This window comes from Quercus robur, chromosome 11 (assembly GCF_932294415.1).
Source record: "Quercus robur chromosome 11, dhQueRobu3.1, whole genome shotgun sequence".
Classification (NCBI taxonomy): domain Eukaryota; kingdom Viridiplantae; phylum Streptophyta; class Magnoliopsida; order Fagales; family Fagaceae; genus Quercus; species Quercus robur.
Window position 1 is genome coordinate 26,953,806 of NC_065544.1, and position 27,028 is coordinate 26,980,833.

The following is a 27,028-nucleotide window of genomic DNA, read 5'->3' on the forward strand; positions in this document are numbered from 1 at the left end:
TTAGAAACTTTTTGTCCAAGAAATAGTGACTCTTCTTTCTGCCACGTCATAGAGAAACGAATGGTCCAAAGTAATCCAAAGCCCAACAAGACCACACACCCTTCGGCCATCTTGTGTAGTTCAATCCAACGGTGATGCTTGCTCGGGGTCAAAACCGAGATCTAGAAGGTTCTACTGATGGTAGCTAGAATAATCTCTCAAATTTTCATTTCCGCCTCATAAAATAAAAAGCCTCAAACTCAACACTCAGGGCTTTAACAAAAATAAACGCACCGCAACGCAAAAACCCTAAACCCTAGAACTCTCCTTCAAACCCCTTCTCTCTCTCTCTCTCTCACAGAGGCGATCAAGTTATGGCCACCGCCGCCTTGCTCCGCTCTCTGCGACGTCGTGACGTCGCCTCCGCCTCTTTCTCCACCTACCGATCTGTACGTCTCATTTCTCATCCCAACCTTATCAGACATTTCTCTCTGTTTTTTTTTTTAATTGATAATATTGATCTTCGATTATATGTGACTGTGTTCATGGTGGTCTGTTTGGTTCTTGTGAGTGTTTTGAGAAATGAAAGTAGCAGTTTTGATTGTTATTGTTTCGGTTTTGTTTGGTTTGGTTGTGATCTGATAAAACAGAGCTTGATAAAAGTCGATAGCTTTGAGAATAGAAGGTTTGCCTTTTTCTGATATCTCGTGAATTAAAAGGACAAAAGAAAAACGTAAACAAAAGGGTTTTGCTTTTTGGGAAACTTTTTTCTCTGTTTTATTTCATGGGTTTATATTATATGTTTGTTGGCTCAGTTTTAGTAATCTAGTGTTCCATACAGTATTTTTGGTAATACTGAGTTGTAAATTGCGACTTAGAAATTTTCATTTTGTCTGATGTTTATTGATTGTGAACTATGATTAGCTGTCTTATTATAAGTGTTTGGGAAATGCTTAATGGTCATAAAAGCTGGGTCAAAAGGAAGTTTATGATTTTTTGTTCCTTATTTTCACTGGTGAATGTTACGATGAATGAAGAACTGGAAATGTTGTTTTTTTTTTTTTTTTTTTGGTAGCCATTGTGGATTTATAGTGCCTGATCCGTGCATCTTCTTCAGAATAGTAACATTGTTCCATGTTGTCTGCTCATTTCTTATGCGGTTTCTTGCGCTCTTCTAATTTTGTTTTGTTTTAGATTTTTTATTTAATTTTTGTTTCCATCATTTGTGGGAGTACAAGTTCATATGCAACATATCTGTTACTTTCTAGAGTCTTTTTAAGTTACTATCTGTTGTTGTGTTCTTGGAATTATTGTTTGCTGTATAAGGTTTATCCTAAAGTTATGTACAAGTCCAGCTTGTAAATCATGGGTGACATCTTACCTTAGTGGTATATTCTAATGTATGTGCAGTTAACTAGCAATGTTAAGCCATCATGGGCTCCCTCGCAACTGGGTCAGAGCTGGTCAAGTTTGACCAGAGCATTCAGGTATAATGTGGATCTGCGTGGTCTTGTATGTATTTGATTGTCCTTTTTTAGGTTCATTTTTTGTTTGTTATTAATGTTTACTTTATTCCTTCAATACAGTTCTAAGCCTGCTGGGAATGATGTTATTGGTATTGACTTGGGTACGACCAACTCATGTGTTGCTGTTATGGAGGGAAAGGTATACGCATGGAACAATGTTCTCATAATGATGTTCTGAATGACTTACCCATTATTTATTAAATATAGTGTTTTGGGTTGTTTTTTATTCACTTTGGTTTGTTTCTAACATTCTGAGATAATTTGTAGAATCCCAAAGTTATTGAAAACTCTGAGGGAGCTCGGACCACACCATCAGTGGTTGCCTTCAACCAGAAAGGAGAACTACTTGTTGGTACTCCGGCAAAACGTCAGGCTGTAACAAACCCCACAAACACCCTTTTTGGAACCAAGCGTCTAATTGGCAGACGCTTTGATGATCCTCAAACACAGAAAGAAATGAAGATGGTTCCATTCAAGATAGTCAAGGCTCCAAACGGAGATGCATGGGTTGAAGCCAATGGACAACAGTATTCCCCAAGCCAAGTTGGGGCTTTTGTCTTGACTAAGATGAAAGAAACGGCAGAGGCTTATCTTGGAAAGTCAGTTTCAAAAGCTGTGATCACTGTTCCAGCGTATTTCAATGATGCTCAGAGACAGGCGACAAAAGATGCTGGTAGAATTGCAGGCCTTGATGTACAGAGAATTATCAATGAGCCTACTGCTGCTGCACTTTCCTATGGAATGAACAATAAGGAGGGTCTCATAGCAGTTTTTGATCTTGGAGGTGGAACATTCGATGTTTCCATTCTAGAGATCTCTAATGGTGTTTTTGAGGTAGTATTTTGATTGTAATTAATGGTGGTTTTCTTTTCCTCCCTCTACATTTTTTTAAGTCCCACTAAGAACTCTCTCTTGTGTAGGTGAAAGCAACAAATGGAGACACCTTCTTGGGAGGAGAGGATTTTGACAATACCTTGTTGGACTTCTTGGTGAGTGAGTTCAAGAGAACCGAGGGGATTGACCTTTCCAAAGACAGGCTTGCCTTGCAGAGGCTTCGTGAAGCAGCTGAGAAGGCTAAAATAGAGCTCTCATCCACCACTCAAACTGATATCAACCTGCCCTTCATCACTGCTGATTCTTCTGGTGCAAAACATCTGAATATCACACTGACAAGATCAAAATTCGAAACCCTGGTGAATGATTTGATCGAGAGGACTAGAGGCCCATGTAAGAACTGTTTGAAGGATGCCAACATAACTGCAAAGGAGGTGGATGAGGTACTTCTGGTTGGAGGGATGACCCGTGTTCCAAAAGTACAGGGTGTTGTTTCAGAGATTTTTGGAAAGACCCCAAGCAAAGGAGTAAATCCTGATGAAGCAGTTGCTATGGGAGCTGCTATCCAGGGTGGTATTCTACGTGGTGATGTCAAAGAATTGCTTCTCTTGGATGTCACGCCATTGTCTCTTGGCATTGAGACACTGGGTGGTATATTCACCAGGCTGATCAACCGAAACACGACCATTCCTACAAAGAAGAGTCAGGTATGGTTTCCATGCTATGATGCTTAGATTAGGGAAGTTATGTAAATTGGTGAAGGGCTAGAAATACACTGCAGGGCAAGGTTACTAGTTTAATTTTCTATCAGTTTTCACTTGAGCAAGAAAACAGTACAATAGGGCGTTATTTGATAACTCTACATTGTTTAGAAGCATTAATTATGGTTATGCAATATTAGGGAAATATGTGTGATGGCAACTTAACCCTTCATGTTGCAGCATTAGCTTTCATAGCAGTCTGCTTTATATATTTTTTAACTGTTGAGGAAGCTCAGTTCCTGAATGGCACTTTCATTATTGTAGGTGTTCTCTACAGCAGCTGACAACCAAACTCAGGTGGGTATCAAGGTACTGCAAGGGGAGCGTGAAATGGCTTCTGACAACAAGCTTCTTGGAGAGTTTGAGCTTATGGGCCTTCCACCAGCCCCCAGAGGCATGCCTCAGATTGAAGTCACATTTGACATTGATGCCAATGGGATTGTGACTGTCTCTGCCAAAGACAAGACCACTGGCAAGGAACAACAGATTACCATCCGTTCATCTGGAGGGCTCTCTGATGATGAAATTGAGAAGATGGTTAAGGAAGCTGAGTTGCATGCTTTGAAGGATCAAGAAAGAAAAGCTCTGATTGATATCAAAAACAGTGCAGATACCACCATCTACAGTGTTGAGAAAAGCTTGAATGAGTACAAGGATAAGATTCCTGCTGAGGTTGCAAAAGAGATTGAGGATGCAATTGCAGATTTGAGGACGGCAACAGCTGGGGACAACATTGACGAAATTAAGGCAAAGGTTGATGCTGCAAACAAAGCCGTATCGAAGATAGGGCAGCACATGCAAGGTGGTTCTGGTGGTGGCTCGTCTTCTGGAGGTTCTCAGGGTGGTGACCAAGCTCCTGAGGCAGAATATGAAGAGGTGAAGAAGTGAGTGCTGAAGTTGTTATTTGCGATAGTTTCTTTTGAGTGGCTCTTTATCACCAAAACTAAGATGGATATCTTATTCTTCATTTGCTCTTTAGGACATAAAAAGTTTCTAGCGGTTTTTGTATCTAAATGTGGGAGGTTGAATGTCTTAGGAAGCCTTACTTTATTTGGGCACATGTATGTGCACTTTTAATACGTTGTTAACGAAAATTTTTGCAGCGGCAGAATTCTTGTTCATTGCTAGTTATGTGATATACAGCTTGGGACGTCTTGGCCTAAGAACCAAACTTATTGTCCCGGGTTTCAAATTTTCAATAAATTTAGATGTTCTTATCTACACTGGTAGAGTCCAGCTCATCTTCCATTTAAAATCTTCCAATTATTTTTTCCTTATTTAGTTGGATGTAAGTCGCATTACATTTAGGAAGTCCAAAAATCACTAAAAAGTTATATGTTAATCATAGAATTAAACAAATGAAAATTTCCTATTTTCTTGATTTGGATGGTAATTGGAACATTGGATCTTACATGGTTTTTGGATTTATACACTAATAAGAGACAGAATGCACTCAAACCAAACATCCATCTCGCATAACAAAACGTAGCCAGTCAAAACCACAATCCAAACTTCCATCTTGTTGTTGTCTTCCAAAAGGCATCACTACCACCTTCCAACCACAGCCAAATCACCACCGTAGAAAGTCTACCTCCCCATCAGATCTGGCGCTTGCCAGCAAATGCTCTACCCATTGTTTACGCTCTGTTTGTTTCAGCATTAACGTTTTCTGAAAAATGGTTCATTTTTCAAAGAGCATTTTCTAGAAAATTGTTTTATTTTCCAATGTTTGGTAACGACCTTGAAAATGCGCTTGAGAATGTTTTCTGGTGTTTGGTATGCAATTTTTTTTAAATATTTCTTGTATAATTTCAAACATGTATATTATGTAAACTAACTAATATAATCATTATAAATATAAATAAAAAACTAAGAATGAATTTGGTTTTCATACTAATTAATCTAAAATTTTGACAGTAGATACAATCAAAATTAATTAGTTGTCAAATTTTCATGATCTCTACCACTTATCTTGCTCATATATATAGACAGTAACATACGTACACACACACATATCAACCATTTGTCTACTATGGTCAACTACAAGTCTTCAATATTACTCTAAATTATGTATTTACATAATGTACTGCATAATATATCATCACTACATAATATCTGCTAACAAAAAATGTATTTGCCAACAAATGCAATTCTCCTAAACAATTATCATTCATTATATAACAATATTATTAGTCCCCGGTAAAGATTGTCCCATGTAAAAGCAATTTAGAGCAATATGGTTACTATGTTTAAAATTTTCATCTTTTACTTCTTTCATTCTTTCTTCTTCTTCTTCTATTAATTTTTTGCACTTTATGTATGAAAAAGAAGTAACTTCTGCCTGGAATCCATCAAACCAAAAATTTCTTAGAGAAAAAAGAAAATCGAGCTTGAAATTCAAAGCAAAGAATTGGGATTTTGGTAGAGAGGAATGAAATAATTACCGTTGTAAATTTGTTCTCCTTTGCAAGTTGGAGCTATTGATCAATCAGTGAAGTAAAGAAAAATCTAATCAGAGAATTGTGTTACAGAAGGGAAGAGAAACATGGAGAAAAGAGAGAAGAGAGACAGTTAAAGAGAGAGATCTATGGGAAAAGGAGAGACCAGAGTTAGTGACGATGAGGGTGTGAGAAGAGAAAAAACAAAGGGAAGAGAGAAAAAGTGAAAAAACTTACCATGAGAGAGAGAAGGCGCCAAAAAATTATGTTTCCCACGACTATAGACGAAGATAATATTTATAGGAGATGCAACGCATGAGAGAGAGATTGTTTTCCAAAAAAAATTTTTGGAAAACAGCTTATAGAAAATAAGCCTTATTTTTATTAGAGTTTTCCATTGACCAGGTTTTTTTTGTGCTACCAAACACTGGAAAATGTGAAAAACTATCTTTACAGAAGATTTTTCAGTGAAACAAACAGAGCGTGAGTAAAAAGTAAGAATTCTTCAATTATTTGATTTTGTGTAGTTTCACATTGGTTTTTTTTAAGGTTTTTGAATTTTTAATGCTGCATGTCTTACATCCAATTAAAATAAAAGAAAATGAGAGGGGAATGGTACGCCAACTTGTATTGCCAATTCTAGCATTGGTATAAATTATCAAACACAAATGGCCTTCTAATTATTTTTTTTCAGTCTCTTGAATTTGCAAACTCAATCCACTTGGTTATTTATGTCGCTTAGCCAAATATTATCTAGATTTAAGTTTATTTGAAGTCAATTGATCTGATCCTCATCAATGTTGTCAAAGATCTCGACGTTAACATCAATAGTGTCTAGTGGAGTTATGGATGGAGAAATAGGGAATAGGAATTGGATAGTTCCAGACAATGGCAGAACCATAATTTCAGTTCAAGGGGGCAAAGATTAAAAGACATTAATAAATAAATAAATAAATCCTAAAATTATTAATTGATATTACTAATAAAATTATTAATTGATATTCCTAATAAAATAATTAAAAAAAATGTGATTGTTATGCAAAATCTCAAATAACTACAAATATATATTCCATATATTAAAATAAAGAAACAAATTAACCAATTCATACTTTCTAACAATCAAAGTAGGAGATTAATCTAAGGGCCATGTTTCTTTCACACAATATGTTTTGCACACTATATGAAATAAGTTTTCCCCTTAATCTAAATACAAAAACTTAATATCAAATTTGAATTCTTAAAATGAATTGAGAAAATAAATCAATTTAAAAATATTAAGAGTACAATGCTATATACATGAAAAGTTATATACTTTGCGGCCTTGATTGCTTTTTAACATTTGTTTTTCTTTATTCTTCTAATTATTTAAAATTTGGGTTTATAACAAAAATTCATAGTTTAAATTTGTGAAAAATAAGAGATAGAGGATGAAAAAAAATAGTGAGGGCTTTAGGGTATTAACACCATACAAGACATTATGTGTGCAATTTGAGATCAATGGGTTGAGTTACCTTGCGAAAAGAAGTACATTTGGATAAGCAAAAAAAAAAAAAAAAAAAAAGTGGCATGATTTGCGGTCAAAACTCAAAAGGTGTGGCAAGTTAAGCTAAAACTAAAGATGAGAGTTTGGTGGCATTTATTTAGGTGTCAGGTGGGTTGTCTAAATTGGGAGAAATTATTGGGACCTCCTGGAGGACCTCTGATGTGGTCCTCCCAGGTCCTAACACCCAATAAGAAAATGTTATGTGGCCATTTTTTTTAAACTCAACTCCACATCATCACTTCCCATTAACTTAATTATTGTTAGCAAAACCAAACCAAGGTTAAAACTTTTCTCAAACACTTTGTTAGCTCCACTTACACACTTACCCACAGCCGGATTTAACCCAAAATCAACTAAACATATTCAAAAATTTTCTCAAACACTTAACCCTATCTGCCTCTTTCTTCCTCTCTCCCTCTAACTCTATTTTGCCCAATATCTTCTCCAATATCTCTCTAGAGAAGATATTGGGCAAACCCAGCCAATACACTCTATGATTATGCCGGAGATGTGGAGCCCAAATGGGTGGCCCGTCGGATTCGTGTAGTGGAACCGAGAAATGTCCTCAGAAACCACCTCCCTGTTGTTGCTTCTTCTGCCTCTTCTTCTAACCACACGTGTCCCGGCATACACTATATAGATCATGGAGGATATATCTAAAGAAATCTAGTCTGTAGATCAGATTTTAGAACTTAAAGAGGTAGTTAACAAGAAAAAAGAAACCTTAGATAGCCCTAAACTATATATATCTAAAATTGGAAACAATAGAAGATATAATGAAAGAAGAGATAACTCAGATTCACATGCTTTAGAAATAAGTCTTAAGAACTTTAAGACAACTATAGTTAACAGATTTGATCAGTCTAAAAACAGATCTAAGATTATAGAAAACCTTCAAAGATTGATAGATTTCCTAGTTAAACAACAAAAGTACGAAGGAAGAACCCAAGATTACAAACTAGAAGACAGTTTCTCACCAATAGAAATTAAAGAACTCGAATAATGTCTCTATAGGCTACACTAGATATGATCATAGATTTGAAAAAGCAACTAGAGGAACGAATAGAGATCTTAGAACAAAAATTAGAGTTACTAGCAGTAAAAAAAAAAAAAAAAAAAAATCTGAAGAAAAGATTCCCAGGAAGAGAAAATATTTCAGAAAGAGAAGACCTAACAAAGAAATTAGAGGAGATCTTAGATGTTGGGTTTGCAACCAACTAGGACACTATTCAAACAAATGTCCAGAAAAAAATAAAATAAAATAACAAAGTAAAAACAGTAGTATTAAAATATGTACCCATTACTAGAGAATGAATAGTCAAGGAAGAAAACCTGAAGAACTAATCAAACTTCAAGAAAAGCTTAGATCCTTAGAAAATGAATTAGAAAATCCAAGAAGGAATAGAACTCAAAGCCTTAGACAACTTTGGGTAGAAGAAAGAATAAAACTTATCAAACAAATAATTGACAGAAGTAAGGAAAATCTAGATCCTAGATATACCAGATGAGTACTCTACTAGAAACTCACCTAGTAGAATTAAGTATTAGATCCCCTATAGGAACGATAATACAGACTAATTGATTTTGGGTTCAGAAATTGGGTGAGAAGTGGCTAATTGATTTTGGGTTCACACGGTTTGATTTTGGGTTCTCGACTATGAGGAAGTGGAGCTGAGTTTTAACTTTAGTTTGGTTTTGCTAACAATAGTTAAGGGGAAGTGATGATGTGGAGTTGAGTTTTAAAAAATGGCCATGTGGCATTTTCTTATTGGGTGTTGGGACCTGGGAGGACCACATTAGTGGTCCTCCAGTAGGTCCCACTAATTTCTCCTCAATTGGGAGATGTTTGTGTTATTTTGTTATTTATTTATTTATTTTTTCATGCTGACGGTATGGCTGTCTGTTTATTCAGTGGCTAGAGAGAATGGGGAATTGCTCTTGTTCTTTTTATAAAAAAAATTAATTTTTTTGTTGTCTAGGGTAAACAACTTAACTAGAGAAGGGGGAAAGAACTTCCTTGCCCCCCAAGCTCCACCCTTGGTTGTAGAGGTTGTGACTATGTAGGCGTGGATATAGTTGCAATTTTGGTAAAGTGAGACTTTGACAGCGTTAGAGATGAAGATTTTTTTTTCTTTAATAGTATGTGTTAAAACTTAAAGTATAGTATTAGGATATTTTCATAAATACATGAAGACAATGGCTTTGTAATACAATTAGTAACTCTTGTTTTAGGGTTACAATAGGAAGTCAAATGTACTCCTATATATACCTTTGTAAGGACGGAATTTGGATTGGACCCAATATAGGATTGGGTTTAGCCCAATAAGCCCAAACAATGAATTTGTAGAGCGTGGGTGAAAGAACTAGTTCTATTCAATAAGGAAGACAATAACAATTGTTGATTTAAGAGCATCCAACATAATTAAGATAAGAAAATCTGTCTTCGGCACGGCCTGAGGAGCTATGTTATGTTTTGTTGATGAATAAGGTTACAAGAGTTCATAGGATTATTACAAAGATTTCCTAGTTTTTTCGATCCTTTCTCTTTAGGCCACATTTCCATACTATATACTATAATTTTGGTATCATCTTTACCATACACGAGTAGGTTAGATTCTAGGAACTCCTTCTTGTCCTATTCAACACCTCCCAGAACCTTCAACTAGCAGCTGTAAGGCTGCTTAACCACTGTTCAGGCATCACCTCCACATTAATGCGGCCAGAGAGTTAGTTGGAAGGCATTTAATGTGGAGGTAGCAGCTTTTGAAAATATTTGCTGCCTTTGCTCATCCCTTATCCAATGTTCGACTTCTAGTTGTGATGCAACCTTGAAGAATGTTCAGGATGATAAGACATTCTTACTGACCTCGAATCTCCGTTTCTGAGATGACTTTTCTCCTCGAACATATTTTGGACTATCATATACAATCCTTATTTTTTCTTCTCATACTGTTCCCATAATAGCATTATTTGACCATCCTTGGATTAGTTAATATCCTCGGATTGGGCCATAAGCCCAATTCATACAGCTTTTAATAGTACCTTCCGGTTAACTGGCCCCCACAACCTTGTATTGAATTCATTATAATATTTAGTTCATAAGTAAATATGTAGTTGTTTCAAACTTTTCTACTATCTATGGATGTAAAACGTTAGATTGAACTAAAAGTTAATTTGCTTACTTATGCTTTGTCTTTCTACATTATTTTATTTTATTCTTTCTTCACATAGCATAAGCATGGTTTTAATAACTGGTATGGTCAAAGAATCAATTTTGGTCCCGGTTCTAGGTTTTCCTAGATTGGATTGATGCTTGGTTCCTAGTTGAACTAGTTGAACCAGCCAATCCATTCTAGTTTTTAAAACAGTTAGTATACGAATCAGGGTTTGAAATCCTTTACCGTGTCATTGCTGTGAAACATTCCTAAGTCCCCAACCATATTAGTTGCTCTCTTCTCACTAGTGCATCCATGTTCCAATCCTTGTAGCCATTTTCCAACCTTCATTTGTCATTGATTTCTGTTGTTTGTTACTTCTACCAACTTTTTTCATGTGTATCATTCCACATTGGTCCCGGTAGAAATAGATGCTCTCACCATACTTCAAGCTAGAAATGATACAAGGAAAGCCCGTATTGGGAAATAACCCTAGTTCTAGAAGACATTTGGGATCAAGTCAAAATGGCTAGTCATTTTCAATTCTCCTTCAAGTCATTCTCTCTCTCTCTCTCTCTCTCTCTCTCTCTCTCTCTCTCTCTCTCTCTCTCTCTCTCTCTCTCTCTCTCTATATATATATATAGAAAGAAAGAAACGAATTTGCGTGTATGGCTTTAGCCAAAAGGATTGCTAATAAGTACTAAATATTTGTTTGAAGGTGCACTGCTTGGGGTGCCCTCCCAAAATCGTATATCCTTTCTATTGGAATAAATAAATAAATAAAAATTAAGTGGTAAAAGACATGGGCAAAGAGCCCTTTTGTAATAACGAGTTTCCATTAACTATTTTTAATTTGAGGCAAATTCTAGATTGAGATAAAGTGTAATATCATATTACATTTAGTTTGAATTGACATTTCCCTATATACAAAATGCTTGAAGATTTAGGGTGGAAAGAATTCAAAATGGTAGAAAAAATTTAAACTGTAAAGTTAGTAGTATATTATAATTATTTTTATAAAAAAAAGAAGAAGAAATATTACACTTTGTGTAATAACTCTCAATTGTTGAGATTAATAATTGAAAAAATAAATTTTAATCTAATAAAATAAAGTTGCTAAGTTTTTTTTTTTTATTATTTATTTTTATTTTTTATTATGAGAGTGAATTGTGTATTACCCTAGAACTCAATCCGTGAATTCTAATGCACGCTCATCATCATTACGTTCAATACGTTCAAGATCCTATAAGTTTAGGACGAAAAGTAATAATTTAAAGTATTAAAGCTGGTTTAAATTGCATGGGTCCACTTGGAAAAAAACTATTTTAAAAAATTGGCCAATAATCATATGAGGAAACTCCATTATTCTTTTTAATTGACGTATGTTGTTAATTATTATTATTATTTATTTATTTAGAAATTGTTAATTTGTATCAATCTCACGCATTAAAAAAAAAAAAAAAAAAACTTCATTGATGCGTTGGGTGTTTAGATCTTATAGATTTCATAGGTCCAAATAAAAATATGAATAGTTGAGGGGCGAAATCAGAATTATTACAAGACAATAGTAAGTCTGTCTAGGTCATGTTAGTGTAGGCATATCCTAGAATAAGAATAAAATAAAGGGTCAGCTTTGCAAATATGAGACACAGATATAAATAAATAAACTCGTTTCCAACAAAGCTGTGCCCTTTCTCTTTGCTATTGGCAGCCAAAGTGACAGTAGCCACAAACACGGCACGACACAGAGGACAAAACGCACCGTTTTTGGTTTTCTCAATCCCTGAAACCCTACAAGCTTCTCACTTTCTTCTCTTTTCCTTAACATAAAACCAAGTCGTAAGCATTTTTTTTTTCTTCTTCTATTTTCTCAGCATCCGAACAGGTACTAGCAAAGTTACTGCTTTCCTTTACCTTCAATACCATGAATATGATCCTGTGTAAAAAAAAAAAAATTGGGTTTTTGTTTTCTTATCAAAATTTGTATGCTTTATTTTGTGGGTGTTTTATTTTCTGAATGAAATACAGAGATTATAGGATAGGAAATTGTAGATTTATACTGATTATTGTGGTTTTTGAAGTAGAATGCTTGCAATAGTGCTTATAATGCTTCATTTATTTTCGTTTTACTTCAATTTTTTCAAGGTTTAATTGGGTCTGTGTTGTAATGCTTAATGGTTGTTTTTATTGAATGCTATCACTGTAGAGAAAATTTTGATCAAAATAAAGAGTTTTGGTCTAAATGGGTAGTAAGAAAAGAAGCTCCAGTTCAGTAGAGGAAGAAGTAGAGGGTAAAATAGATGCAGTTACAGATAATGTTGTTGTTCCAAATCCATTGGAGAAGAAGAAAATGAAAATGAAAAAGGATAAGAAAGTAGATGAAACTTTGCCCGTTAAACCCATGGAGAGATTTAAGAAGAGGAAAGCATTGGACAAAGAGAGAAGGCATGCTGCAGTTTCTGAAAATGAAGAAGAGCTGAAAAAGCCCAAACAATTGTGTGTAGAGTCTGTAGCGGGTGAAGATCATGCACCTGTGGCGTCTTCTTCGAGTAGTGGTTTGCCCGAATTTCATATTGATGTTTTTAAGGACTTAGCACTGGCGGATGGTAAAGTAAGGGAGGCAGCTGCTGAAGCAATGGTGAAAGAGTTACAGGCAGTTCAGGAAGCGTATGAGAGGATGGAGAATAAGGATTTTGTTGAGGTTGGATTGAAATTGGAGGCTGTAAAGGATGATGGCTTGAAAAATTGTGCACCTTCTGTGAGATATGCTATTCGTAGGCTAATCCGTGGAGTTTCTTCATCAAGAGAGGTACTTTTAGTTTTTTATTTTATTTTATATAAGTACATTTTTATGAATGTTATTTATAAGCATTGTTTTGGTAAAACATACGTGGTTGTGTATGTGTGCGTGTGAACATTTATAATTTATTGTTTTTTCCCAGTAAGTTACGAACAACCTTCCCCCCGCGCCCCCCCCCCCCCCCCCCCCCCCCCTCTTAATAGGAACCACTATTTTAATTATTTTGGATTGAAGAAAAGATGGATTATAAAAAAACTTTGCGGCTCAATGATATCTTGATGCCCTAAAGATTTTTTTGTTATATATATATATATCATTCTTTGGTATAATAGTTGTTGCTATTTCTCCATCTCTTATCTGATTAATATTATAATAATATCCTAGCATTTATTTAGTCTCTTTTCTGATTAGTAGAAAACTTCATTAAGATAGTTCAATAAGGGATGCAGCCTCATACCCTGTACCCAGGATGTATAAAAGAGCAGTTCTTCCGCATATCTATGTAGTTCTGGAAGTTATTTTGTTTTCATTACAAATGTGAAACATTTAAAGACATCACATATTGGGCAGTCTTTTTAAATTTTCCCAAAACCTACTGAACTAGAGGCTCCTGTAATAACAAATTCCAAGTCATAATTTATGTTTAATTTTAATGTTAGGAAGTTAAATCCTTTTGTTGATTTTGCACTAGTAAGAAAGTGACCCTTTTGTTTGAGTGAGAAGAGGTTAATGAACTTTACTAATCCTTCTGGGTCCAAATCGTAAACAGGTAAAGAACTTTGGTTTCAATATGATCCTTTCATCACCCGGTTGAACAATTATTAGGGTCAGAAAAATTTGAGAAAATTCATTGTTTTTTCAGGTTTCTTGATGTCCTTACACATTTAGCTGATTTTTTTCTTTCAAAATTATAGCTGTCATTCTTGCCATATAGCTTTGAAATACTATCATATCTACAATATATATATATGTATGTATGTATGTATATATGTATCGCTGTCATTATTATATTAATTTTGATCGCCTATGTTGCATTTGCTTTCCTATTCTGGCATGCTACATTGTCTATTTAGCCTATACAGAAGAGCACTATAGTATTTGAAATGTCAGTTTCTTACCTTATTTCAAGGTTCAAATGATATGATTCTTTTTACTGGATCATCAATTTGTTACTCAGCTGATTATGTGATTCGTTTCATGGGATGTGTAAACCATAAAATGGCTTGCTTGGGGTCATCATTAATTGTATTAGAACATTTAGAACTATGTTGTTCATTATCTTACTTAACCCATTGGTAATATGCTGGAATCGCTTTTGCAGTGTGCAAGACAAGGGTTTGCATTAGGTCTGACTATTTTGGTTGGTTCAATACAAAGTTTAACACTGGACTCATTACTGAAACTCATAGTTGATTTGTTAGAGGTCACATCATCAATGAAGGGTCAGGTAGGCTTGCATTTTTGTTATTCTTTATTTTATTTTAGTTTTTGGGTGTGGATAGAGTTGCCATTTTCTCTATATAAATTCTTTATGGCATTGCAGGAAGCAAAGGAATGCCTTTTGGGTCGCTTATTTGCTTATGGTGCACTTGCCCGATCTGGAAGACTAACTAAAGAGTGGAATTCTGATAAAAATACTTCATTCATCAAGGAATTCACTGGTATTCTTATCTCCCTTGCTTCGAAGAAGCGATACTTGCAAGAACCTGCTGTTTCAGTTCTTTTAGATTTGATTGAAAAGGTATTTTATTACTGATAAGTTAAGTTGGTTCTGTTACTTTGTATTTCTGTGCACATATCTTCTGTCTTGTTTTCCAGAAAATGGTAATAGATTTCAGTGTCGGTAGTTTGATAATGCACTTCAAGTATACTTATGACTTTTAAAATGAATTTTCAAAACCCATACTAAATATATGGTAATGGTTTTGAGTCATTAAATAATGCGTAAATGTCATTTTAGTTCTCTAGTTTTAATTGTAATTAGTCGGTGGATTGTCAATTATTTTTTAGGATGCTTATTTCACTATAGTGAAGATCAATGAATTCTTTATTGTTTGAACACTAAATTTTCTCTGGAACTATAAATTTCATTTCATTTTCATAGGGACAATGTCACGGGGGTAACGGGTATTTATTTTCTTTTATAGGGTAGCACAATGTAATGATACATCTTTTTTTTTTTTTGGGGGGGGGGGGGGGGTGTATATATGAAGCACAATAGTTTTTTTTCAAAAAAGTGCCACAGTCAATTTACTTTGTCATATGGATCATATGTGGACTTTTCAACAGAGAATATAATTCTTTTATTGGGCTTTTTGAGATTGTTTATATTATTGTTTTAACCTACTAATTTGGCCATTCCCCTTGCCTTTTTGTCACATTCAACTTGAACCATATCTCAGTTACTGCTGCTATGCTCTAATTAACATTACCTAACTAGCCTTATCCCTTGCCTTTTGGGATTCTAACTTTTTGTTTGGACTCTGGACAGCGGATTTTGAATCTTTCCATTGCATGTATTTAATTTTTTTTTTTATTTCCTCCTTTCTTTTACTGTAAATTTAATGGGCATTTGTTTGCTCATCATTGTTTCCTCATTCCATTTATATTGGTAAATATTTTCTTGGGCTGTTCTTTTTATGTTGGTATATTTAGTTTGTACATCTTCAGGAATATCATATTACACACACACACACACACACAAGGAGAGGGTGTCCACTTGGCTTAACCACTGCATGTAGGATGCAACTATTACCCGTTTATGTACATGTACAATCCTTTTACCCCTTTATTTTACATAGTTAAGATTCAAAAGAGTCCGAGCACAAAAGAGTCTAGGTGAAACTCCATTACTAAACTTTCAAAAAATTTAAAACTATACTCTAATGTACTTCTGTTGCATAATTTAAGATTATTTGGATATATTTTATCTATTTATTTTATAATTCAATTTCAGTGATATTAGTGAAATATTTTTTGCTTACTTATCATTTTTTTATTGCATGGGCATATATGCTTAGTTCTACATGATTTATGTGCCCAAGTGGAAGACTGGATTCTAATTTCATGCACTCAATGGGTCTTGAACCCATTACGTCACCCTCGACCTAACTTATCAGGGAAGGAGGATATTATCTTTAATTACTACTGAACATGGAAAAATATTAAAAAAATAGGTCATATATATATATATATTAAATATTACTTTTATTGGTGTTGAAAAGAGATTTTATGTACACATGGTGTCAAAATTCTTGGAAAGAATAGTACTGAAAATTTATAATCTATACGAGAGGACAAGTGAATGTCTATCACTAACGGGAGTGCATTGAGACCACTCAAACAAAGATCTCACAAATGAAGATTTCAGTTCAGTAATTTTGACATTGAGAGAAGGAAAGACCACCGCTTTCCACATCACAATGCACAAAAAATGGTCCACATTCCTTGCCATTAAATCTATAAATACAACACCAATCCACCAATTTTGTGTTTCCAGTACACAATACAATTCCCTAATATCAGGCTCTCCTTTTACATTATAGGACTGATTTCTCCCTCACACGTGCCTTACCTTGCCTGTAGCCTTCATCTTGCCGCCGGGGTGGGGGGGGGGGGGTGTTTGTGTTTCTAATGCTGCAGTTTTGAATTAGTATATTTAGTGACCTGTCTTATTATGGTTTTACAGTTGCCCAAGGAAGCATTGTTGAATCATGTTCTTGAAGCTCCAGGACTGCATGAGTGGTTTGAAGGATCTACCGAAGTAGGAAACCCAGATGCATTACTCTTAGCTTTGAAACTTCGAGAAAAAATTGCTGTTGACAGCCCGATATTCAACAAGCTTTTGCTCAGTCCATTTATCCCCAGCAACCTTTTTACTGCTGCCCATCTGTCCTCTCTTGCTAATTGCTTGAAGGTGTTATTCGTATATTTATTTCTTTTTTGCTGCAATTATAATTGTGGAAGAACTTTTAAGATATTTGTGTTTTTGTGAAATATGACAGGAATCCACCTATTGTCAGCCTCGAGTTCACAGTTTGTGGCCTGTTCTTTTAAATATTCTTTTACCTGAGATGGTTTTGCAAGTCGAAGATTCGGTGTCGGTTTCAAATTCTTTAAAGAAACACAAGAAGAGTCGCAAGTGTAGCTCTTCTGAAGAAGAAATAGCAAAAAATTTTCAGTGCTTCTGTGATGTTATTATTGAGGGATCCCTTCTCATGTCATCTCATGACCGTAAACACTTGGCATTTGATGTTCTGCTTCTTTCTCTCCGAAGGTTGCCTGCTTCTTTTGTCCCAATTGTTCTGTCATACAAACTTGTTCAGTGTCTGATGGATGTACTTTCCACAAAGGACTCTTGGCTGTATAAAGTTGCACAGAATTTTCTTAAAGAGTTGGTGGCTTGGGTTGGAGATGACGACGTCAGAAGAGTTGCAGTTATTATTGGCCTACAGAAAAACAGCAGTGGAAAGTTTGATAGCATCACAAGGATAAAAACAGTTAAAGATTTGATGGCTGGGTTCAAAACAGAATCTGGTTGCATGCTGTTTATTCAGAACCTAACGAACTTGTTTGTAGATGAAGGTAATGCTTCAGAGGAACCCTCAGATCAGAGTCAAACAACAGATGACAATTCAGAGATAGGTTCAATCGAGGATAAGGATTTGGTCGGGACAACAGGAAATTCTGATTTTTTGAAAACATGGGTTGTAGAGTCTCTCCCCAGTATTTTGAAATATTTGAAGCTGGATCTTGAGGCAAAGTTTCGGGTGCAAAAAGAAATTTTGAAATTTCTGGCTGTTCAGGGTTTGTTCACTGCATCTCTTGGCACTGAAGTGACATCTTTTGAATTACAAGAGAAGTTTAGGTGGCCAAAAGCAACCACATCAAGTGCTCTTTGCAGGATGTGTATAGAGCAGCTCCAGTTATTATTGGCAAATGCTCAAAAGGGAGAGGGGCCACGTGCTTTGGCTAATGGCCTTGAGGCAAATGATCTTGGGGCTTACTTCATGCGCTTCTTTAGTACATTGTACAACATTCCTTCTGTTTCCCTCTTTCGAAGTTTGAGTGATGATGACAAAAACACATTCGAAAGATTAGAAGCAATGGAAAAAAGCCTTTATAGAGAGGTATCTTGTGTTTTATCCTCTTCATTGATCTTAATTATATATGCATGAACAGAAGGCAAGATATATATATATATATATATATATATATATATATATATTCTTACTACTCATGTTACAACATTTGTCTTACAAATGAAAGGTTGGTATGACTTGTGGCTGACTATGACATGTTGTATGATAGTGTTAAGTTTAGTATTTTAAAGATTTTGGATCTTGATATGGACTGTAACTTAATAAGGTCCATTTATGATTTATCCTTTTCTCAATAACAAAACTTTGTTTCTAAAATCGGTGTCGCCTGGCTATTAGCCATATTGGGCCATTAGCCATCTGGGGCAAGGCCCATTGGCCCAATTTATGTTGCTTACTAGGCCAATAAATATGCATCACTGGTATATCAATAATTTGCTTGAAATCCTTGCTATTCAGCTTTGAGTTTAAAGTGCAAGGTTTTATTTTAACTTCTAGTTTTTTACATCCTTGTCTGTCACTTCTTATTTGTTGTTTAAACTTGTGACATGATATGCAACTTTATGCTATTAATGATTGCAGGAAAGGAATTGTGGGCTTAGTACTGATGCAAATAAATTGCATGTACTGAGGTACTTGCTCATCCAGTTGCTTCTGCAAGTACTCCTTCGACCAGGGGAATTCTCAGAAGCTGCCTCTGAACTTATCATCTGTTGCAAGAAAGCTTTTGCTGCTTTTGATATTCCTCCATGCTCTGGAGAAGATGAGATGGATGGTGATTCGACACCTCAGTTAATGGATGTTCTTGTGGATACATTGCTTTCATTGCTGCCGCAGTCATCAAATCCTATGCGGACTGCTATTGAGCAGGTTTGTTGAGTGGCATGTTTAGTTTATGGGTTTTCACTGGTATTTTTGTGATATGTTCAAGACCTCGATCCTCATCTTTATATATCCTGGACTTCTTTGGTATTAGAATGTTGTGAAGTGTATATTAGTTAGGAAATTGTTCTTTAATTTACAGTTATTTATCTGTTACCACTCTTCCTCTAATAATAATGGGGATTGAGGGTGAGGTCCTGGGTTCAAGACCTACTTGGTACAGGTGCAACTTACCAATAAAAATAAAAAGTTGTCAGTTTTAATACTCTTAGAATATGTTTCTGCAAATTCTGCATGTTCATTAAGCAAAGCCTTTGTCTGAGTAAATTGGCTGAGACAAGATTTCTTTGTTGGAATTTGTTTTGGTCCTTTTGGAGTTGATAAAGTAGCTGCTGCTTACAATTAGTTCTCTAAGACGCATCATTTCTTTCTGGAAGGTATTAAATTGTCTACTTGAGAAAATAAATGGAAATAATTCTAAAAGGAGATAATTCACAACACAACTCAACTAAGTGTTAAATCCCGTCTGATTGGAGCCAACTACATGGATCCTTGTACGTTATCCATAGGATTCATGTTCATAAGATGTGATAAAAGTTTTAAGTTGACTGTCAATCTAGCACAACTTCTTTTATACGGGCTTGGGACTGGTAATGATTGAGAAAATAGTAATAGTTGATAGAAAAAAGTAAGGACTATGAGTTCTTTTTTTCAAGAATTATTTGTTCATGTATTTATTGCAAAAAACGAGGGTAGTATCTAGACTAATAGTTTTTCACTTCTTCTATTTACACTATTTTGGTCACATATTACTACAGAAAAGAAGGGAAATCACATGATACTTTATGACTTTTTTTTGGGGGGATGGGGGGAATGGTAAGTACTTTATGGTGTTTGTACCACAACTGGCGCTTGCTTTACTTATAAATCCTAGGTGGAGGGTGAGGTCATGGGTTCAAGACCCATTGTATGCGTGTAACTTACCAATAAAAAAATTCCAGCTCTATAAGAGTTTGTTAAATTTTCAGACTACTACCATATAATTGTTTTTCTATTTCATTACTTATCAAAAATAAAAATATTCATCTGTTACATTAATTTTACAGCAAAATGTAAGAAGTTGTGCTTTGAATGGCTACCTCTACTGCTTCGACATTTTCTGCCTCTCTCTCTCTCTCTCTCTCTCTCTCTCAAGTTAAACTAACCTCTCAGCATACAACATGCCTCTATGCATGTGCTAGAGGCTCTCTTTGGGAAAAAAAAAAGTATGGATAGGGAGGAGAATGAAAACGGATGAGAGAGAGGAGAAAGAACATGGAAAAAGTACGTATGTATGTATGTGTTGTGAAATTGGAGATCATAAACTTTTTAAGGGTTTTGTGTGTGTGTGTATTTTTTCTTTCTAAACACATATTACATTTACATCTACATAGTGTCTAGTGTAAAGAAAGTGGTTGAGAAATAAAAGGGGGAAAAAAGATGAAGTTTATGCTTTTTTTCTTCCTTTGCATTCAACTCTCCAAATCTCACCTGTTTTTGGTGGCTCTAAGTGGAAACCGCTGACATTTTATCCTCACGCTTTCCTTTTTTTTTTTTCTCTCCCTGTTGACAAAGGAAACACATTGGACAAGAGGAGAATTTGTAGATTTTCTTCTCTTTTATTTCCTCTACCAATGAACCAAACATAATATTGGTGATGATATTTCAAGCAAAAAGTTTATATGATTATTTATTTGGCATCTGTTTTTTTTTTTGTAGGTTTTCAGATATTTTTGTGATAATATCACGGATGATGGACTGCTGCGGATGTTGCGGGTCATTAAGAAAACTTTTAAACCGGCTAGACATCAGGAGGCTGAGGATGAAGAGGATGATAGTGACGATGAAAATTTTCTTGGTATTGAGGAAGATGAGGAAATTGATGAAGCTAAAACAGGTAATACAGGTGAGACTGATGAGCATACAGATGATTCTGAGGCTGTTGTTGGTTCAGGGGAAGTTGGCAAAAGAGATCCTGAAGCTTCCAGGGATTCTGATGGAGAGGATGATGATGATGATGATGATGCAACTTCTGATGATTCTAATGGAGGAACAGATGATAATGCTGTGTCTGGGGAAGTTGGCAAAGAAGCTCTTGATGCTTCTGATGATTCTGATGGAGGAATGGATGATGATGCAATGTTTCGGATGGATACTTACCTAGCCCAGATTTTCAAAGAGCGAAAGAATCAGGCTGAGGGTGAAAATGCTCATTCCCAGCTTGTACTGTTCAAACTTCGAGTCCTGTCATTGCTGGAAATTTACCTGCATGAAAATCCAGGCAAGTTCAAGTTGCATGTATCAATATTAGCTGATATATATAAATTTTAATGGATGGGACTTGACTCCCACTATTTCCTGTAGGACAAATTTAATTGCTTTTTGGAACATTGGAACTAAAAAATAAAAATTTGCATGTAAAACTGGGGTTCAGTATGCCACCTTGGCCAGCTGTGTAGGTGAAGTTGCCCAAGATTGGTGTCTTAAGTTCAAGAATGATCTTTTGTTACATTATCATTGCTCTTAAGAAATGATTGATATACATAATCTGTCTGGTTGCTTATTTGTAGTTGTGGCTGTCTTTATTCACAGGTAAGCCCCAGGTTCTAACAGTGTATTCAAACCTAGCTCAAGCATTTGTTAGCCCACATATTGCAGAAGGTTCTGAACAGCTTGGACAGCGTATATGGGGAATACTGCAAAAGAAGGTACTCAAAGCCAAAGACTATCCAAAGGGTGAAGCTGTGCAGCTAACTACTCTTGAATCTTTGTTAGAAAAGAACTTGAAGCTGGCATCTAAACCATTTAAGAGGAAGAAATCTGCTGTTAGTCCATCCAAGAAGAAGCAATCAGCCTCCTGGACCCGACACAAAATGGTTACTTCCCTTGCTCAAAGTTCAACCTTTTGGATCCTGAAGATCATTGATGCTGGAAAGTTTTCGGAGTCTGAACTCCAGAGGGTTCTTGATATTTTCCAGGGTGTTTTGGTGGGATACTTTGAAAGTAAAAAGTCTCAAATAAAATCTGAATTTTTGAAAGAAATATTTCGTAGAAGGCCATGGATTGGGCATCATCTCTTTGGCTTCCTTTTGGAGAAATGTGGTAGCACTAAGTCAGAGTTCCGGCGAGTGGAAGCACTAGATTTGGTTGCTGAGATACTGAAATCTCTGGTTTCCACTGATGAAAGCGGCCAAGATGCATCAAAGAAAGTTATGAAAAGCCATCTGCGTGAACTCTGTGATCTGATAAAGGATTTGGTAACAAACATGCCAGAAAAGCAATCGAGGCGGGCTGAAGTGCGGAAGTTTTGTGGCAAGGTCCTTCAGATTATATCCAACCTTAACTTGAACAGGTCTTTTCTTAAACATTTGGACTCAGATGCTCATGCTGCTTGCGAAGCTCAACTTGGTGAGAATTTTGTTAATTTGAAGAAAGTGGAAAGGTAGCACGATTAGGAAAGATATTGGTGAAAAGACTTAGCAGATTTGTTTTTGTCTACATTCCTACAATCCTAGGAAGATTCTTTCAGTCATGAAATTTAGTGCTGAAAGTGATATGTTAAAATATCAACCAGAATTTTCAGCTCTTCAGATGGATTGAACAGAAATCTTCTTGGAGTTGTGGTCACTTTCTGGCTTTCTCTAATTGGAGCTCCTTAACCTGTAAGGTGTCAGTTTCGTTGGACAGTGTCTGATGTTGAAATTTTGAAGTTTTGTCTGCATTAGTATTTATTTATTCTGTTGTCTCATGAGTGTTTATATGGGAAGGGTTATGGTCATAGCCAGGAAAATTTTGAATTTACAGCTTACTTGAACCTAACTTTTTGTTAAAGAATCCGTGGGACACGTATTCTTGAACACAGTTACATTTTGCTAAATTTTTAATGATGGTATTTCTCTCGAGTCTTTAGCAGCTTCTGCTTTTAATTTATCCATTGAGCATTGCATAATTTAGTTCCGTAGGGCAAATTTAGGTACATTTTCATAAGTGTTGTACTTTAGATTCTCCAATTGAATTCAACAATATGGCTGTATTGATAGTGCAAAAGGTATGATCTTTTGTTAAGCACATGATTGACGACCGGGAAGTTTTGAATTTGATCTGTTGATAAACGCATTTGTATTAAGAGCACCATTTACATGGAACCAGAAAACTATTCTCATGTATTTCCTAAACACTTTCATTATGCTTTTGGAAGTAAATCTGAAGTGAAGAATTGCATGCACGCACAGTATTGATAATGTGATCTCAGAAGTCAACTTTCTCACTCACCGACTGGTATTGACTAAAATCGGAGCTGGTACCTTGCGTCGCGTCAGCTAATACAATTTTAAGGCCGTTTCTGTTCTGTGCTCGATTAATTTGTACAATGAAGAATCCCCCTTTACAACTCAAAAATCAACGGAAGTAATAATTTTATATGATGTGTTATTCTAAATTGCTTTGTTCTTTTGAAATCCCCCCCGAGCGCTGTGCTTTCTTTATGAATGAATGAAAAGCAATGTCCCCCGTCTCTATCAAAGATTATATACTACAATATCCTTAATATACCACAAGAACATGTTTGTTTGGTGTCAAACGAATACTTTTTTGGGGGCCAGAAATCATTTCTTTTCAGTATAGATAGTTGGACTAACCATTTGATGGGGACAATGATTCTCTCTCCAGGGGAACAATAGTCAATTGGCATTTTCCAACACTCTTCCAAGTTCCACCCATCGACCTTAGCCGACCCACGTGGATACAGTGTGTTTCAGCGAAATTCTTCTCAGTTCCCGTATGAAGAAATCCACATGGGTTTGAGACTAACTTACTTATATAAGTAGTAGTAGTCTGATGATTCCTTTTGTGGAATCCAAAGCCTTGGTAGGGGTTTAAGTGGACTTTGATATTACAAGTATTTATTTATAATTTTAGGTTATATTTAGCAATAACCCTTTATGGGTTTAATCGGCTTTCAATATTTCTTCCCCAATGATTCTTTCGATTCACAATTGGAATGTGTGTAACTTTGGAATCCCTTATCTACGAAGGAGGGAATGGCTCATGGAAAGTCTCTTCTATTCTATTGTGCCATGCTTAAAAAGAATCACACCCAACAAAAGATTTGGAGAATTGAACCACAATAGCTTGCTTCTTATAAAATCATGTTTAATGCGGTTAATGTATACATAGGTATCTCAATCTTTCTCTAATTCTATCACCTACTCATTCCTAACTCCTTTTTTTTTCACTACATTTCTCTACCATCTAACCTAACATTTTTTTTTTTTTTTTCCATCTTTTTATCCCCTACTAGAGGTTGCTTTTTACATTTATGTCACGCCACAGCCAAAAGTGCTTGCTCACTCCAAATTCCATCATCAAAATACATTGCAACAATCCCAAAAGTCCACAAATCACATCCAGAGTTTCAACATCCCCTGTACCAAAAGAGTTCATAATTCAGCACATAAAACACAAACTACAAAAAAAAAAAAGATAAATTTAATGGGAAGCAATTGTAGCACAAACTATATACCTTATCCAACACAAAAATATCCCTTCTCATGGAAAGCATCATGAAAGAAGGCATTTTGCTTATCCTGCTCCTTTCAACAATTCAATGCTGCTGGCTCTGCTTCAAGACTGCGCATTATCTGCATCCGAATCACTCCCTGAAGAACTCCCTGAATCCGAATCTGCAACAAACCTCACTATCAGCCATTTTTTCTTCAACAAAAGTTTCAAAGAATTCAAGCCCCACCATGGAAATTTAGACTCGGGTTATACCACTTGACGAAGAGGAATCACTGTCTGAACTGCTAGAACTGCTGGAGCTACTACTGGCATGACCGCCTACATCTTTCTCAATCTCCACCGGAGGGAAATTGCACATCGGCATATCATCGCCAATGTCCACATCTTCCTCTCCAACTTCCCCTCCTCCTTTCTTGGGCTTCTTTGCCTCACTCGCCACAACTTCAATCTTTTCACTCACAGGTAACTCCTATAATACACAATCACCATTACCACAACAAAGTTAGTAAAATAGCTCAAATTTTGAATCAAATTAAACAATACCCATTTGCCAAAAATAAAAAACCCATTAAACCGAAACATAAGCCAAATTACCACATTGTTTTTCATGTTGTTGCCCATGAGTGCTTGCCGCTTAATCTTGCTAACCATCTTCTTCCAGTTGGTAACAAGCCTATCAAGCTCCCAAAGGGTCTCCGTATCTACTGCCTCAATATCAAGCTCGATCTCATCCCCATCCTGCTTCAAATGCCCATTTCTCTTCCTTATAATCTGCACAACCTGCTCCATCTTCTCCGGCGGCAAGCTTTGTAATCCAAGCCCCAACTTGTGCTTCTCCTCAATACTCATCTCCCTCTTATTCGGATCCTTAGCCTTAGGCTTCGGCTGCTTCAAGGGCTTCACTGGCTGCGCTGCTTTCGTTGTTGTTGTTGGCGGATTCGATGAGCTAGCAGGCGCCTGCAATCTCTCCGATCGATCCACCAAAACCTTATCAATTCGCTCCGATTTCTCCTCAATCCGCACCAAATGATCATCATCACCAGCATCATCATCGTCAATATCAACACTAGTCTTCTTGTTGTTCCAAGAACTCGCTTGCAACTCTTCCTCCACATCAAAAACCTGCCTTTGCTGCTGCTGCTGCAGCTGTTGCTGTTCAATCTGCGGCCGCAGATGATGCTGCTGCTCGATCTCAATTGGGTCGATTTTTTCACCAATGGGTCGAAACAATTCCTCAAATCTCGCCAACAATTGCTCAGCCATACCGTGAACAAGATGACCCTTCGGATTATACGTCAAGGCGTTTGTAAACGTGAGCCTCACATCGGCCGCAAAATCCAACGGCGATCGATAGAAATCCCGAGCGAGCCTCGATTTCACGGTACCCAAATCCATTGGCTGCTTGATTATATCATAGTAATCGTGAAGACCCATACCTGCCACGTCAACAGGCTCGTTGAAAACCCAACCACTCTTGTGCTTCCTCAGCTTCGTCAACACATCTTTACACGCCTTCATCATCGAGCCCAAACCCGCAACCGCCGTTGAAGAATTCGCATTCGGGTTCGAAATTGGATTCTCCAAAGCCAAGCTCCGTTTCTTCCCCTTCGATTTCTTCGACGAAATCGGGGCTGTAGTAGCACCACCACCACCACCGTTGTTGCGTTGGAGCTCGATTCGAAGCTGGAGCTGGCGAATCTGTTCGAGTTCCGACACGAGCCGAAACTTTAGGTCTCGGAGCTGTTTCTTCGAATACGTAGCAATGTTGATGCTCAGGTATTGCTTGCTGTGATTCTGAGAACCCTGTAATTCAGTCGTCGTGCTACTATTGTTGTTGTTGTTGTTGTGATTGTGGTGGTTGTTGTTGTTGTGTCGTCTTCTATGGTTGATCGACGACGCGTCGTCAGAGGCTATCGATTGCGTCACGGCCGGAGATTCATCGTGGTGGTGGTGGTGGTGATATTGTTGTTGTTGTCGTTTTTTAGGGTTAGGGTTAGGGTTAGGGTTTGAAAATGGGAGTTTCGCCATGAAAGCTCCTCCACCGTTCGATGTGGTTCTGGCTAACACCGCTGACGCCATAGAAGAGTCGATGCCTCCCAATTCCTCAATGCCACCATGAATCAAGTGGGGCGTGATCTCCACGCGCCGATTATGTATTTGGGAAAAAAAAAATTTCTCAGAAGCCCAACACAAATTCCCAATTTTTTTTTTTTTCCACTTACAGAAAAAGAAAAATTTAGAGAAAAATAAAACAAAAAAATTTAGAGAAATGAAAAAATGTAAAGAGAAGGGTTTGGGATTTTTGGACCAAAAATCGAACCCTTAAATCTGAGCGAGGAAGGAGAGGAGGCTAGGGCCGGTTCTTAAAGGCGATGAGATCTGACCGGGTTTTTCTCGGGCAGCGTTTGGTGCGTTGATTCGGTTTTGATCTTTGATCCGACGGTTGTGATGT

At 36.4% G+C, this 27,028-nt stretch overlaps 3 protein-coding genes across 4 annotated transcripts; 2 read left to right on the forward strand and 1 right to left on the reverse strand.

Moving 5' to 3' along the window:
* The first annotated feature begins 215 nt into the window (after nt 1–215).
* LOC126707420 (heat shock 70 kDa protein, mitochondrial) lies at nt 216–4,323 on the forward strand. Its single transcript, XM_050407044.1, has 6 exons — nt 216–428; nt 1,390–1,466; nt 1,566–1,644; nt 1,773–2,339; nt 2,426–3,046; nt 3,365–4,323. The coding sequence occupies exons 1-6, from the start codon at nt 354–356 to the stop codon at nt 3,986–3,988; spliced, it is 2,043 nt and encodes a 680-aa protein (XP_050263001.1). The 5' UTR covers nt 216–353; the 3' UTR covers nt 3,989–4,323.
* Nucleotides 4,324–11,911: 7,588 nt separating this feature from the next.
* On the forward strand, nt 11,912–22,958 carry LOC126704617 (uncharacterized). 2 transcript variants are annotated; one of them, XM_050403653.1, is made up of 9 exons: nt 11,912–12,075; nt 12,443–13,045; nt 14,358–14,483; nt 14,580–14,777; nt 16,725–16,952; nt 17,041–18,165; nt 18,718–19,005; nt 20,776–21,337; nt 21,649–22,958. In XM_050403653.1, the coding sequence occupies exons 2-9, from the start codon at nt 12,479–12,481 to the stop codon at nt 22,500–22,502; spliced, it is 3,948 nt and encodes a 1,315-aa protein (XP_050259610.1). In that variant the 5' UTR covers nt 11,912–12,075; nt 12,443–12,478; the 3' UTR covers nt 22,503–22,958. The 2 variants fall into 2 exon arrangements, with proteins under 2 accessions (XP_050259610.1, XP_050259609.1); XM_050403652.1 differs by having other exon boundaries at nt 11,914–12,121.
* A 1,213-nt stretch (nt 22,959–24,171) lies between these two features.
* Nucleotides 24,172–26,915, reverse strand: LOC126704618 (transcription factor GTE7-like). The gene is made up of 4 exons (XM_050403654.1): nt 25,171–26,915; nt 24,829–25,045; nt 24,578–24,737; nt 24,172–24,479 (listed from the first exon to the last, which is right to left on the reverse strand). Exons 1-3 carry the CDS (start codon nt 26,653–26,655, stop codon nt 24,679–24,681), a joined length of 1,761 nt encoding a protein of 586 aa, XP_050259611.1. The 5' UTR covers nt 26,656–26,915; the 3' UTR covers nt 24,172–24,479; nt 24,578–24,678.
* Nucleotides 26,916–27,028: the final 113 nt, after the last annotated feature.